Source organism: Anopheles gambiae, chromosome 3 (assembly GCF_943734735.2).
Source record: "Anopheles gambiae chromosome 3, idAnoGambNW_F1_1, whole genome shotgun sequence".
Taxonomy (NCBI): Eukaryota; Metazoa; Arthropoda; class Insecta; order Diptera; family Culicidae; genus Anopheles; species Anopheles gambiae.
In genome coordinates this window covers 70,754,664-70,769,300 of record NC_064602.1, presented here as the reverse complement: position 1 = coordinate 70,769,300, position 14,637 = coordinate 70,754,664, and the positions used below count along the sequence as shown (strand labels likewise).

General features: G+C 44.3%; 2 protein-coding genes across 2 annotated transcripts; both read left to right on the top strand.

The window, feature by feature from the left end:
* The first annotated feature begins 2,677 nt into the window (after positions 1–2,677).
* LOC5667920 (cuticle protein LPCP-23) lies at positions 2,678–3,845 on the top strand. The gene is made up of 2 exons (XM_564018.3): positions 2,678–2,788; positions 2,972–3,845. Exons 1-2 carry the CDS (start codon positions 2,777–2,779, stop codon positions 3,713–3,715), a joined length of 756 nt encoding a protein of 251 aa, XP_564018.2. The 5' UTR covers positions 2,678–2,776; the 3' UTR covers positions 3,716–3,845.
* An 8,060-nt stretch (positions 3,846–11,905) lies between these two features.
* Positions 11,906–14,167, top strand: LOC133393160 (uncharacterized). The gene is made up of 2 exons (XM_061656619.1): positions 11,906–11,917; positions 12,012–14,167. Exons 1-2 carry the CDS (start codon positions 11,906–11,908, stop codon positions 13,839–13,841), a joined length of 1,842 nt encoding a protein of 613 aa, XP_061512603.1. The 3' UTR covers positions 13,842–14,167.
* Positions 14,168–14,637: the final 470 nt, after the last annotated feature.

Genomic DNA, 14,637 nt, shown 5'->3' with positions numbered 1-14,637 from the left:
TGACGGGGTGGTTTGGGGTGCCTATTATATGCGTTTACAAAACTTTAAACCTTCAACGATAATTGAGGATAAAACAAAGTAGCGACAGCGTGTGTTCAATTCTTCGCCGAAGCTGCGCTTGCGGGTTGTAAAAATAGTTTCCAAAAAGGTGTCGTGAAAATCATTCAGTCAAAAAGAGCGAGAAAGGAAACGAAAGGAAGCGAACGAGCTCGTATAAGGTTATTCAATAACGTAAGGCGACAGAGAGGACAGCCAGGCTTGTGAATAGTTTGTACGGGTTGGTATCGAAGAGATAGGCCGAGGAGGCGAGAGAAAAAACAAAGATTTATGATTTATGTAATAATAATGTAATAAAAAGACCCAAAATTTTAAAACAAAATCAATACTTACACGATAAAAATAGCATGGAAGTGGTAAGTTTGCAAAGCCTCCGTCTGTTTAATTGACAGATTCCATTATATGTTAGCAAATTCCATAGAATGCCTGCAGTTTTCCACTATAGATTGGGAAGATATCACCAGGTGATTGAATTTTCCCATTGCCAAGTCCATTGACAGATCAGGCGTAGATCAACTAAATTTGTTGCTAATCAAGAAGAAAAGCTTATTGCACATGTTTTTCTGAGACTGTAATTATTATCCAGACACTTTTGTACACAATTTCTACATTACCTTCTTCTTTTTCTTAGTATAAAAGACCTAATGTAAAGTAAATACCTACATTAAACTTTATATACAAGTAAAAATTAGACTTAGTACCCAAACCGCTACACTAGACCCACTACAGGCAATCGGATATGTAGCTATTTAAGAGACTATAGATAAGAGATGATATGGTCCTGATGCGACTTGAACCACGTCTTTTCTTTACAGGAGTCGGCGACACTACATATAGACTATTCAGTCGTTCCAGGTTAGGGATGTTAAAAATCAATTTAAATGACTGGGAAAGAAAGCAAACACAAAAAATATAGATAAAATGTCTCAGATAACATAATCCAACATCCAACTTTGTATCAATTGTAATAAATTGTATTCTTGTTTTCACATAGGAAAACGCACAAATCTATATAGCTTAGAGCTATAACTCCTGAAAAGATAAATTGTAATAAACAAGTCAAGAATGTGTGCACAATTCTCATTCTCTTTCTTGTCCCTCCCCACGTTCAATCTAATTCCAACTCAATTTCACTTTAAATTCAATCAACCTCAGCTCCACACAAAAGGTAGTACCATAATTTATTGTACGAGAGAGCAAGCAGCAGCACAATGTACGTAGCATCAGTCTGTTTGGGGTTTGCATGTCCCACGATGTTTATCCTCCTACCCCGAATTGCGTATCGAGTCGCATCCAGCAGCTCCTTTTTTGGCACGGCCTGGCAATATGTCACCTGCGCGCGAAAGGTACGGCCGCGTACATCGGCGTGTGGCCTTGAGGCTTAACGACACAAAGACAGGAGAAGAAAAAAAAACAGACACGAAAAAACAAATTGTATCTGATGTACACCAGCAGCCCTTACGTCACGCCGTGGTGGTAGGTAGCGTGCAAAGAAATGGTGTAATGTTCGCATGTTGCAAAATATTGCCATCATGAAAAGGAATTTAAAGGTATTTTTTCGGTTGATTGGAGTCGGAAGGGAAGACAAAGCAATATCAAAATCCAATTAGAAACATGAGCACGAGATCTTCATCGCGTAAAGCGCGTAGAGGTCGCATCACTTCCTCAATAAATTATTCTTCCCCCAGTCCGCACAAAAACCCTTGGGGCAACGCATCTTTTCGGGTGGCTTATAATTATGTGAAAATCCCTTCAACCATCGGAGCTTCAAGTGATTTATTGTGCTCGTCGTCCTCGTCCGCTATTGGAAACAATAACGCAAGATGATAGGTGTGATCGTACGGCTACCAGACCAGAACCCACCAAACCAAGCTAGGTAATTAACCTTTGACACTGCACACCATACTGCAGTGGCGATTGTTGCAGCCAATGCTTTCGGTTTCATCTGCCACCGTACCGTGACGTCACGGATTACTACGATCTTTGCCACCCTCGCACGCAATGGTGAAGGATCAATCTATTTCCCATTCCGCCAAGAGGCAACACGAGGCAACCCCCGATGAGCCTGCGGCAACTTCACCCCCAAATGGACAATAAAAATCGGCTAACAAGCTTGCGACAAAAATAAACACAGCGAGCAAAAACACTGTAGAAACAGTAATGGCCGTAACCGAGCTGTGGTTGAGAAAACTGTTCGGTGATACCAGACGAAGACCTCCTGAGTAAAAAAAAACCTCCAAAAACACCACCAAACGAACGGTCTGCTTCACTCGAGTTCTTCGCGCGCGTTTGTAGGTGAGAAATTGCCATTGAAGATCCCCGCTCAGGTTTGCTCCCCCTTCTAGGGAGGAAGCAGTGTGACTGGGAAGGGAGGCGGCTCCAAAATTCGAAACTCCAAACATTTACCCCCAAAAACCTTCCATCGCCCGATCGCGTCGGGCGGCCAAAGTGTGTGATAGTTCTGTGCGGCTGTGGACGAAGTTTGTTGTCGCTTTTTTACGATTATTCATTCAAGAAGAAGGTCACCCCCATCATCTTCGCGCGCTTCGGAGGTGGGCTTCTTCGGTGCGGCGAACGGGGCGCACTAGCTCGATCTGCGCCGGTGAACACCGAGCAGCGGTATGTGTTTTCATATAAATATTAGACCAAACGCTTCCAGAGGTATCATTACTTCGCTAGCTTCGATTTAGTGCAGACCTACCAAGCAAAACCGCTCAAGATGGCTTTTAAGGTAAGGTTGAGACACCACAGCGTGTGTGATCGAAAGGATCTAAGACTTGTGTGATATTACCAGAGAGGTGTTATGTGTGTTCTGTGCAATAAAGTTCTCGATGTGATCCTGAGTGTACTACCAAACTGTGTCGTTTAGTGAAAGATATGACTCAGTAAACCGTTCTTCTCTTCTTAATCGTAGATTGTTGTTCTGTTCGCTACCCTGGCTTGCGCCAGTGCCGGTTACGTCGAACCGGAGCACCACCATCTGTCCTATGCTGCCGCCCCGGTCGCACACTACTCGTCCGCTCCGGCCGTAAGCTACAGCTCGATCACCCGCCACGAAACGCCGAAGGTGGCCGTCGCCAAGCAGGTCACCTATGCTGAGCCGGCGGTCCACTACGCTGCTCCGCTCACCAAGACCTATGCCGTGCACGAGCCCGCCCTGAAGACGGTCGTCGCCCAGCCCGCCTACACCAAGACGGTGTACGCACAGGAGCCAGCCCATGTGTACGCTCATGCCGCCCCGGTCGTTGCCGCCAAGACGGTGTCCTATGCCGCGCCGCAGGTCCACTACCAGGCTGCCCCGCAGGTTCACTACCAGGCCGCCCCGGCGCTGGTGAAGAACGTCGAGTACACGAAGACGCTCGCGTACGCCCCGGTCACCAAGACGCTTGTGTCCGAGCCGACCTACACCAAGCACGTCGTTGCCGAGCCGACCTACACGAAGACGCTCCTGGCCCAGCCCGCTTACACCAAGTACGTGTCGCAGCCCACCTACACCAAGACCCTGGTCGCTGAGCATCAGCCGCTGTACCATCATCAGCCCGCCGTGTACGCTCATGCTGCCCCGGTCGTTGCTGCCAAGACGGTGAGCTACGCTGCGCCGGCTGCTCATGTGTCGCACGTCAGCTACGCCGACAACGCCGCCCACTACGCCTGGTAAGAAGGATGCGGCCGAACGGTATCCCGCGGGAAAGGAAACGCCTGCTCAGGAACTGCACAATGAACCTTTTTTCTTTTTGCAACGCGATGTTGAATGTTTCGTTGAAAATACATAAATTATTGTGAATGAAGCTGCTGTCTGGGGCATAGTTACTTTAATCCGAAAGCAAGTGTAATGTCATTTGTATAGGTAAAGATCAATGAAAAAGACATGGATGCATATCTAAGACGTCGGAATCCTTTACAAGTATTACAAAACTTTGTATTACAAACAAATTTGTGAAATTGAAGCCTTAAAAGACACAAGAACTTCAAGAATATTCGAAAAAAACGTAGGAAAAACTCCAATTTGACTAGGATGACTACTCAAAATCCCATGGTGCAATATTGTTCAAATAACTTTTTTAACTAGGACTGTAGAATTCATATAAGTAAAAAGTGCTCGAGTACGTTTATAGCAAACAAGATACCGTAATTTTGTGTATTGAAGCTCATACGATCTTCTTAGACTAACATTAACCTCAACGATGTTATTATTTATGTCAATTGTTTTGCATGAGCAAGTCTTTAGTTGTGATTCGAGAATGGATGAGAATTCTAATTACAGGGTTTTAGAGGATTATATAGACATGTTCAGCGAGTTGTAGATTCGTTCAGGCATATAATAGACTCTTTCAGCGAGATATAGAATTGTTCAGAAGTAGGCGTTGACTTGTTCAGCGATTCTGTAGTGCGGTCATTTGTTTTGTTTACACACTGTGCCGCAGGGTTCAATTTTTCATTCTTAAAAGTCCTAAAAGTAGCTAATAATCATTCCCCAAGCTGTTTAATACAAAAATTAGTTGAAACAAGCATATTTTTTCGAAAACCGTTTGTTTACCTCCTGATGAGAATGATGCAAGCTGCAGTCCAAGGGGTACGAAAGTGACAGCTCTACAGTATAACCGAACATGTCAACGCCTACTTCCGAATAATTCTATATCTCGCTGAAATAGTTTATTATATGCCTGAACGAATCTACAACTCGCTGAACATGTCTATATAATCCTCGAAAACCCTGTAAGAAGGGGTTTACAATACTAGCCAGCATTTTTACATGGAGTTTGACAGTTGGTGGCTGAAATCATGGCACATTTCATACAAAACCACACGCCAAACTAGATCTCTAGATCTAAACTAGCAACCACATGCTCAGCCTAGATTATTTCCACCTGAAAAGAATGTGAACCAACGCCTATTCATGGCAGGCTTGGTCACCTGAGCTTTTGAAGTATTGAATTTTTTGGCTAAAGTATAAATATTTTGTCAAGAAATGTTAAGAACTGTTTGATACTATATTTATTAAAAGTAAAATAAAACCTATTTCAAAAAGCAAAAATAGAAAAGAACACGATTTGAGAACATCTTTGTACATAAATGATGAATCGAATATGGCGGAACGTAATTGTCCATTGCATACAGAGTCCGGGCGGTCCCATTGTACAGTCGTCAACTCGAACGACTCAATAACATGCCCGTCATGGGTTCAAGCCAAGAATGGACCGTCCCCCCGTAGCAAGGATTTTGACTATCCGGCTGCGTGTGGTAATGAATTAAGTCTTGAAAGCCTTTAAAGGCCGGCATGTCCGCGTAGGACGTTACGCCAAATAGAAGAAGAAGAAGAAGATACAGAGCCCCGATGATGAATGATGAAATTTCTATCTCGCTAATATGATTTGCCTGACTTCACAAACCATTAATTGAAATATTACAGAGACACCTAGATAAGAGAGAATCCAAAAACAATAAAACAAAACACTCCGTAAGAATATCTGTACATTTAGTTTAAAGTGTCCTCGTTAAGAGAGAATTAAACAATACAGCTAAGGCGTTATTTTCCCGCCATTGTGGCTCAAATAATTTGTATGTTATAGCTATAAACTTGTATTTTTGACATAATTGACGACTGTACCACCGGACCACTTCAACTTACATACATAACTTGTTTACTAATTTTTGTTCTAAAATTTCACCAGACAAATATCTGTTTGCCAATTTGACAATCTATTTCACAATCTTTTCAATAAGAAACTCGATATTTGAATATTTTTGGCTGATTCCTTAAAGTCTTGTAGTCTCTGAGCTATCCAGGACTTTATATATTTGTTAACGTGTTTACGTATAGCTCCGTGATTTATTTTCCGTATTTCGGTTATTTTAACAAACAATCAGTTTTCTATAAGTAAAAAAGTTGTGTAGTGAGCTTGCCCGCAACGTATTATACATACTTTTAGCAATTGTGCTAGTTCTTCTTCAATTGCTCGTCGGTCGCATCACCCGCGGAGTGCGTCTATTAACCGGTCAAGGCATCGACCTGTGAATTCCTTTTCAAAATGGAGCATACTTGCAACTCTTGCGCAACCGAGATCACCGAAGACCTGATTAGCTGTTATATTTGCAACTCACCGTTCCACATCCGCTGTTCGCGCATTCCCGAGAATGCACTGAAGCTAACCAACGAATACCAACAACTCCACTGGTGCTGCCTAGCGTGCAACAATGTGATTATTAATCCTCGCACTAATTACATCAAACAAGCTTTGGCCCAGTCGAGCATACAAACAACAATGGATGCCGTCGCCAATAGTCTCAAATCTGCCCTTGAACCTCTAGCAAAAGAAATTCGTACTGGTCTATCGCAGCTTAATGAATCGCAGAAGAGAACACCACTGAGCAGTCACCCTCCTGCCAAATTGCGCAGAGTTTTACCAGCGAAGAGATTATTCTCCGAGTTGGTCAGTGCTACAAACACTTCACCTGCTATCTCGCTTGTCGCCAAAAGAACAACAAACATCAATAACAACAATATCAACAATAACATAGCCGTACCGTCACTAGCTGAGCACAACAATATTAACATCACAAATAACATCACTTCTCGCCAGCCAATTGCTATTTATGGCACGGATAACGATTCTCCAAACCTTCCAACCGTTCAAAACCGCTTTGTACCCAAAATGTGGCTTCATTTAGCTAACATTGCTCCTGGCACGTTAGCTAAGTCGTGGAATCTGTGAAACGACGGCTGGCCACAACCGACGTCATTGCATTTAGCTTGATGGGCAAAAATTTCGACACTACTTTGGCTAGACCGATGTCGTTTAAGGTTCGCATCCCGGCTCACCTTCGTGAAACTGCGTTATCGTCCTCGGTTTGGCCTTCTAATCTACGTGTACGTGAATTTATACTACGTGATAACCGTCCAGCATCATCCCATCCTTTGGCTTGTCTCACACCGATGAATGCACATGAAACCCCACTTCAAAGCATCAATGCAGTGCCTATCGATAATATTCCGAAACCGGCAGAGCAAACCATCAATGAAAAGCCAAATAGTTCATCACCTAGTAATGTACAACCAATAGTGCACAATATGGAGCATTCACCTATCCCAGCTGATCGTACGGCTCAAAACAATGACGTTCATCACGAACACAGCTCATGAAGCTTACGCACACAAGAAGCATCAGCCAGTCGCTATTCGCACACTAACACTTCATGTAATGACCACGCACGCACTAACACAGCAACTCACTTGAAAATGTTTTCAGTTCGCGATATTAAAAACATTTCACATGCCAAACCGACTGACACTGCTTTGAAACCATGTGATATACATTTTCACTACCAAAATGTTAGAGGACTACGTACCAAACTCACAGAATTTGGATTGAACACATTGGACGCTAAATATCAGATAATAATACTCACCGAAACCTGGCTTGACAATTCAATTCCATCATCGCTACTGTTTGACCCGGGCTATTCGGTGTATAGATGTGATCGTAGCTTGTCTAATAGTATGCATACTCGTGGTGGTGGCGCACTGATCGCATGCTCATCCTTATTGAACACCCGTGAACTCACTCTACCTCGTAACTCACTTGAGCAAGTGTGGGTTACCGTTCGCCTATCATCTTGCACGATATTCATCGGGACTGTTTACATTCCTCCTAATCGAGCTAACGACACAGATACTCTTACATCTGTGATTGAAAGTGTAAGTGCAATAGTAAACCATGCAAAAACTAATGATCTAATATTTTTGTTTGGAGATTTTAATTTTTCGGCAGTATCGTGGTCACTAGCACAACAAACATTTGGTCACTCATCATCGTTCGCGCACTATGTGGCAAATTCATCATCTTCGGTCAGATCCCGGTTTTTGGATGAAATTAACGCTAGCGATCTTTATCAAATAAGCTGTATCAAAAACTCGTTTAACCGGCAGCTCGACTTAGTATTCGCAAATTTTATTGCCGCAACTTACTGCATCGATTTGCACCCCTGCCCAACACCACTAGTCTCTCCTGACCTGTACCATCCAGCCATCGATTTAACGGTTCGAATTCCAAGCACAATGCCTAATCCTACACTGACGCAAGCAAGTAGACCTAGGATGAATTTTTATAAAACCAATTTTACTCGGCTTGATGAGCTCATAACTAATTTTAATAGCCAGTTCAGAATTAGCCAGTTTAATTCTGTTGATGAAGCTTTATCGATATTTATACGCTTTCTTTTATCCTCGTTTGATTTGTGTGTACCAATTATCACACCAAAGAGCGGCCCTGCTTGGTCTGACCGCCACCTAAAAAAACTTAAAAGAGCTAAGGAAGCTGCATTAAAAAAATATACGAAGTACCGATCACCTGTTAACAAAAGCATATTAAATGAAACAACTCGCTTGTACCGTAGTTACAATAAAATACGCTACGGTGGCTACTTGTCTCGGTTGGAGAAGAATTTTATCAAAAGGCCCAAAGCTCTCTGGAGTTTTCGTAAGAAACACAATAGTACAAATGTGACACCTAAATCGATTTACCACAATGACCGAGCTGGTTCAACTGCTTCAGATATGTGTGATATATTTGCGTGTAGATTCGAGGAGGCATACACAATCTCAACTACTGACGACAATATTATCACCAACGCTTTAATTAATACTCCTAATGATGTCATCGACCTTAATTTAACTAATATATCGCAAGAATCTGTTCTAAATGTGCTCAAAGCAGTCAAGCCCAAAGCTAGTCCCGGCCCAGATGGTATTCCTGCCATCATTCTCAGCCGATGCTGTGAGTCCATTGCGCCGATCTTCACCAAAATTTTTAATTTTTCGCTGCAACAAGGAGAATTCCCCTCTATTTGGAAGAGTTCATGGATAGTCCCCATATTTAAAAAAGGTGACAAGGAAGATGCAGCCAACTATAGAGGCATAACATCACTCAGTGCTGGAGCCAAAGTTTTTGAGAAAGTGATCCAAACAAGTTTACTCACGGCTTCATATCACTATATTAGCCCTCAACAACACGGTTTCGTTCCAAAGCGGTCGACGATTACTAACCTTGTTGACTTTACATCACAATGTCTCCGTAACATGGATAGCAGGATTCAAACAGATGCAGTTTATATGGATTTAAAGGCTGCTTTTGATAGCATCGATCACAACATCCTTTTAGCCAAGATGAACAAGTTGGGACTTGGGCGAAATTTAATATGCTGGTTAGAATCGTACCTTGTCAATCGATCGTATGCTGTATCTTTCTCACGGTGCCATTCAAGGTCTTTCATTGCATCATCTGGTGTGCCACAAGGTAGCAACCTGGGTCCACTACTGTTTGTACTGTTCATCAACGACCTATCGTATGTAGTACCAGCAGCGAATCATTTAATGTATGCAGATGACATTAAAATCTACATGACGATAAAAAATGACACAGACCACTCCGAGCTACAACAATACCTTCTCGATTTTCACCAATGGTGCAATCGAAACCGCCTGAGCCTCTGCATTGAAAAATGCCGAGTCATTTCATTCACACGCGCACGAGAAATTAAGAATACCAGCTACACAGTTAACGGTTTACCAATAGAACGCACTAATACTATGAAGGATCTCGGAGTCATACTTGATTCAAAGCTGTCATTTGACCAGCAAACAGAGGAGGTGATTACCCGAGGTAATCAATTGCTTGGCATGTTGTTTCGGATAACAAGAGATTTCAAAGACCCAGTCTGCATCAAAGCGTTATACTGTGGTATTATCCGCCCGGTACTCGAATACGCCTGTGTCGTCTGGAAGCCCTCAACCCAAAGACTTTCTGAGAGAATGGAATCGATACAGCGTCGCTTATCCCGATACGCAACACGCTTGTTACCTTGGCCACCTGGCAGTCAGTTACCACCTTATGAATCGCGACTTCTGCTCCTCGGACTGCAACCGCTCCACATCCGACGCCGTACCGCACAACAACTATTTGTGGCTGGTTTACTGCAAAATAACATCGACTGTCCTTCCCTACTCCAGCAGTTAAACTTTTACGCGCCTGCTGTTCAGCTTCGCTCTCGTCCGTTACTTGCCCTGAACCGTAGTCGAACTGGATATGGATCTAGAGACCCCCTCAACTCCATGATTAGGGTGTTTAACGAAGTTCGTCATTTGTTTGATTTTGGAACCTCAGTGCAATCCTTTAAAAACTGCCTTAGAAGCGAATTATTAAGATGATCTTACTACTTATTTTAATCTAATATTAGACTTAAGAACATTCACACGGATCCATTGTTATCCATTGAACGAGTAATAAACAAATTAAACAAATTAAACAAATTAAATATTTACTCTATTGCTGTGCCAGTTGCCTTCATATCAACAACAAATCCAGTAAATACCATCGATTTTCTTACAGAAAAAAAAAAAACAAATGACTCAAATAGTGACATGGTGGTGTAAGCGACGAACCTCAAAAATAGTTTACCGTACTGAGTCATTATTTGTCAAACTCTTCATAAAAGGAAACATTGAAACGATTATAAAAGAGAGAGAAAAATCTAAACAAAATACAAGTTCTTTAGCGTATAATCATCGAACAACCCATAGCAAGCTGATATTGATAATGATTTATATCCTTCGTTCCGTAAACGGTCGCAATATATTAAAAGGAGGTGTTCATGTCATCCACCACCGATTGCAGATTGAACTGACCTTAAAAGGGTCCGCGTCTCATCCCCACCCTCAGTGCCTTCCAACGTATATTTCACTCATTAGGCATTAGTACTTCCACCAACAAAACGGATATTCCCCGCGTTTATTTCGCATCTCCTGTGGCAAAATACAGACACACACACACACACCGTAACCTTGCCGCTAGCCAGCCCGGTCAGCTCGTTTGTGCGAGCGTTTGCCCGGGCTAGAGAAAGGTTAGGCTCGCTGCGTCGCTGAACAGCTACGGTGTGAAACCTTAACCTTCGGCGATGTTTTGCACGGCGCAATGCGATTCACGCACGGCGGCCACCGGCGGTAGTAGCCGGCGGCGAGTTTTAGTTCACCGGTTTGTGCCCGTTCACCACTCATTACCCCCGTTTTCGGGAGCACGCAGGCAACAAGCACGCACCAGTAGCGTAGTTGTTTGATGAATGAAATTTTTCACTATCAAGCTCTAACCATGCTTTGATCGTCGCTATAGAGTCGAGTGTTTTTTCTTACTTGCTCACTACACGGGTTGAAGAGTGTGCTGTGTCGCCAGCGCGCCAATGCGCGCCGCTTGACATTGACAGGATGGAGTGATTAATCGAAGATCGACGATCGGACGGGTACGATCGTCCACTTGAGCCGCGCGGCATGGGCAACTTCGAGAGGATCAATCGAATAAAATGTAGCAGCATATTACACCGACCCAACATTGGGACAACTCATCAGGCGGTTGAATTTACATTTTCAGCCAACGGCACGAATCACTCAATGGGACGCCTGTCCTTGATCGGCGTACGGGCGCGCGAGGCAGGTCGTACAAACATAGTGGTAATTTTATCGTCGCCATCCTTTGCCTTCGTCTGCCTCACTTTCTCTGTCGCTCTTCTTCCGGCGAAGGGAAATTGGATGTAACCGAAATACTGGTTTCTGGCGCTCTCTCTCGCTGGGAGGGGCAGAACATCGGGGGTTTTCCTCCTTATTTTTTTGGTTTGGCCCTCGCACAATGCGCACCAATCATTGGACATGGGATGATGGCAGTGTCCCTGTTTTTGTTTATCCCTTTTATGCGTTTCCCCCGGGTGCATTGGTGTATATAACCCGCGATCCTGCGTGCGAAGGGCGACATTCGCGTACGGTACACGGTGCGTGAGCGAAATCGCGCAAACCCATCCATCCACCATGAAGTGTTTTGTAAGTTTTAAACTGTGGTTTGCACAATTTTAACCTATTTCCCATGGCATTTGACTCATTTTATGTTCATTTTTCTTCTATTTTTCCATTGCAGTTTGTAGTACTAGCCGTGTCTTTAGCGTTAGCTAGCGCTGGTTACGTCGAGCACTATCAAGGTGCAACGAGCTTTACCTCGTTCGACCTGAAGTCCGTTCCCATCGTCGGCAGCAAGCTGGTGGTTCCCGGTGCAGTCGCCCCAGCCTACCCAATAAAAGGTTCGACCGATCACGCACCGGTTCGGTATGAAGCGAAGCCAGTAATTAGTACGGTTTATGCGGCTCCGATCACGAAGACGTTGACCTACAGCACCGTACCGGTGCAGTACGCTTCCAGCCATCAGTATGTCACTCCTGTCCCGGTGCATGATTGTACGCTGAAGGAACATACCAAACTTGTTGCACCGATTCATGCCACTGTTTCGTACGGTGTACCATCTGCCACTGTGAGCAATGCTCATGGCATCTCGAGTCAGTCGGGATATTCGGGAGTTGGCTATCAACAAGCTCAGAAGGTGCAAGGAGCGGCTGTGAGTAATTCTAACTCGATCTGGAATCAGTCGGGATATTCAGGAGCTGGATATCAACAAGCTCAGAAGGTACAAGGAGCAACTGCGGGTATTGCTGGCATTTGGAGTCAGTCTGGTCATGCTGAATCAGGATATCAACAAGCTCAGAAGGTTCAAGGAGCTTCTGTGAGCAACGTTGGCGTCTGGGATCAATCGGGATATTCAGGAGCTGGATATCAACAAGCTCAGAAGGTGCAAGGAGCGACTGTGAGTAGATCAAATGGCATCTGGGGTCAATCAGGATATTCAGGAACTGGATATCAACAAGCTCAGAAGGTACAAGGAGCGACTGTAAGCAATGCTGGTAGCTGGAGTCATTCGGGATATTCTGGACCTGGATATCAACAACATCAGAACGTCCCAGTTGCTTCTTACGGTCCTAGTTCTACAATCGGACATACTGTAACGCATCACTACACCGCTCCACAGTCGAGCAGCATCATCTATACTCCTCCTAAAGCAAGTCTAACGATCGGATCCACTTCCTACGAAGGGCATGGCAATCAGCAGTCAGCATCTTTCGGCACCTACAAGGAACATATTCAACCGGCACCTATTATTGAAACGCTCGTCGATGTCGCTCCACCAAAGCTTATCCAGCAACAGCCATCAGGAAGCTATGGAGTTCCTGCAACAGACTCCAGCCTTCTTCACGTGTCCCAACCAGCGACGGTCATTACATCTTCCTCCAACTACGCAGCAACTGAGGGGGCTTGGAAGGAAACGAAGGCTGGCTATGCTACATCGCACCAATACAAGGCAGCAACGATTCCAGCAAAACCTTCTGCCTTCTACATCGCTCCAGCAGTAAAGCTACAAACGACTATTTCAAATTCTGGAGGATGGCAGGAAGCTTCCAAAAACCATGGCCACAGTTTCACTACTACTCACAGCTACGCAAACCAACAAGTGGCAGCTAACAATGGTCAACAGTATCTGCCACCGAAAGCGCCTGCCACTTCTTCCATTGCGACAGGTTCTTCTCAATCTTCTTCCTCCAAGGATACTCCAACCACATCTAGTCCAACTCGCGAATATCTACCACCACGAGAGTATCTTCCACCACCAACGCAAGCAAATGGTGGCAGCACTGCAGCCACCGTGTCCTACGGAGCATCTTCCCAGGGTTTATCCTCAAACAAAGTTTCTCAATCACAAAGCTACGGTTCCAGCTCTACCGGCAGCCTATCCACTCACGGTAGCGCACAGTACAGTGCAGCGATTCTATCTCCTCTGCACGTTACCGTCCAAAAGACACCCATTCTAGCCTTCACCCCAAAGCTTCCCTGTACCCACGAGCATCAACACGTACATCAATAGGGTGTGTGTGTGTGAGTAATAGACATAAAAATAAATACAAACCCACTCCTTCTGTAGTTTTACGCCCAACAAAAAACACATTCGCTCAGTAATAAATTAAAAAACAGGTGACCTCCCGGGTCCCAGCATGTCTTTAACCCGTCCCGTTTGCGTGCGTTTTATTGCGTGAGGGAGGAGTTGACCTTTTTTCTACGAAAAGATTCGCCCAGTTTGTGCTCAGGCATCGTTACTCAGGAACCCATCAGGTTCCGAACGTATGGAACGTCCGAAAACGTCCGAAGCCCACCTTTGTGTGAGACACTGCGTCTCCGACACGTTAATGCTCTCGCTAGCATTGACATTCTTTTCGCAAACCGGCCACCTTCCTTTAGCCATCTGAGTGGTGGCGTTCGATCGGTGGCATCGGGACGGGCTCTGACCTACACGTGCGCAGTTACAAATGTTTGCGTAAAGCGGTGTGCATAGCTTTCTCACGCTGTGCATCTAGCGTGATCGTTTATTGCTGTCGAATAGTTTCGAATCGAAACAGAAATGTCTCCATTAGCGGCGAGTGATTGACTGTCCAACAAGGTGCTAGTAATAAGCTAGTCGATTAGTTTTTTTTTTTTTCAAAAAAACTAGTCGACATAGTCGACATTGGTGACGATTTTTGCTGCCGGCGACAAACGGTCTCGATTGTTATCTGGAACTTTTTTTTTCACTCAATACATATTTATTTGTCAATTCCTATTTCGAAAGGGGAACTCCAAATGCACGCTACGTCACTGGCACGTGGGTCCATTATGAGTCAACTTCC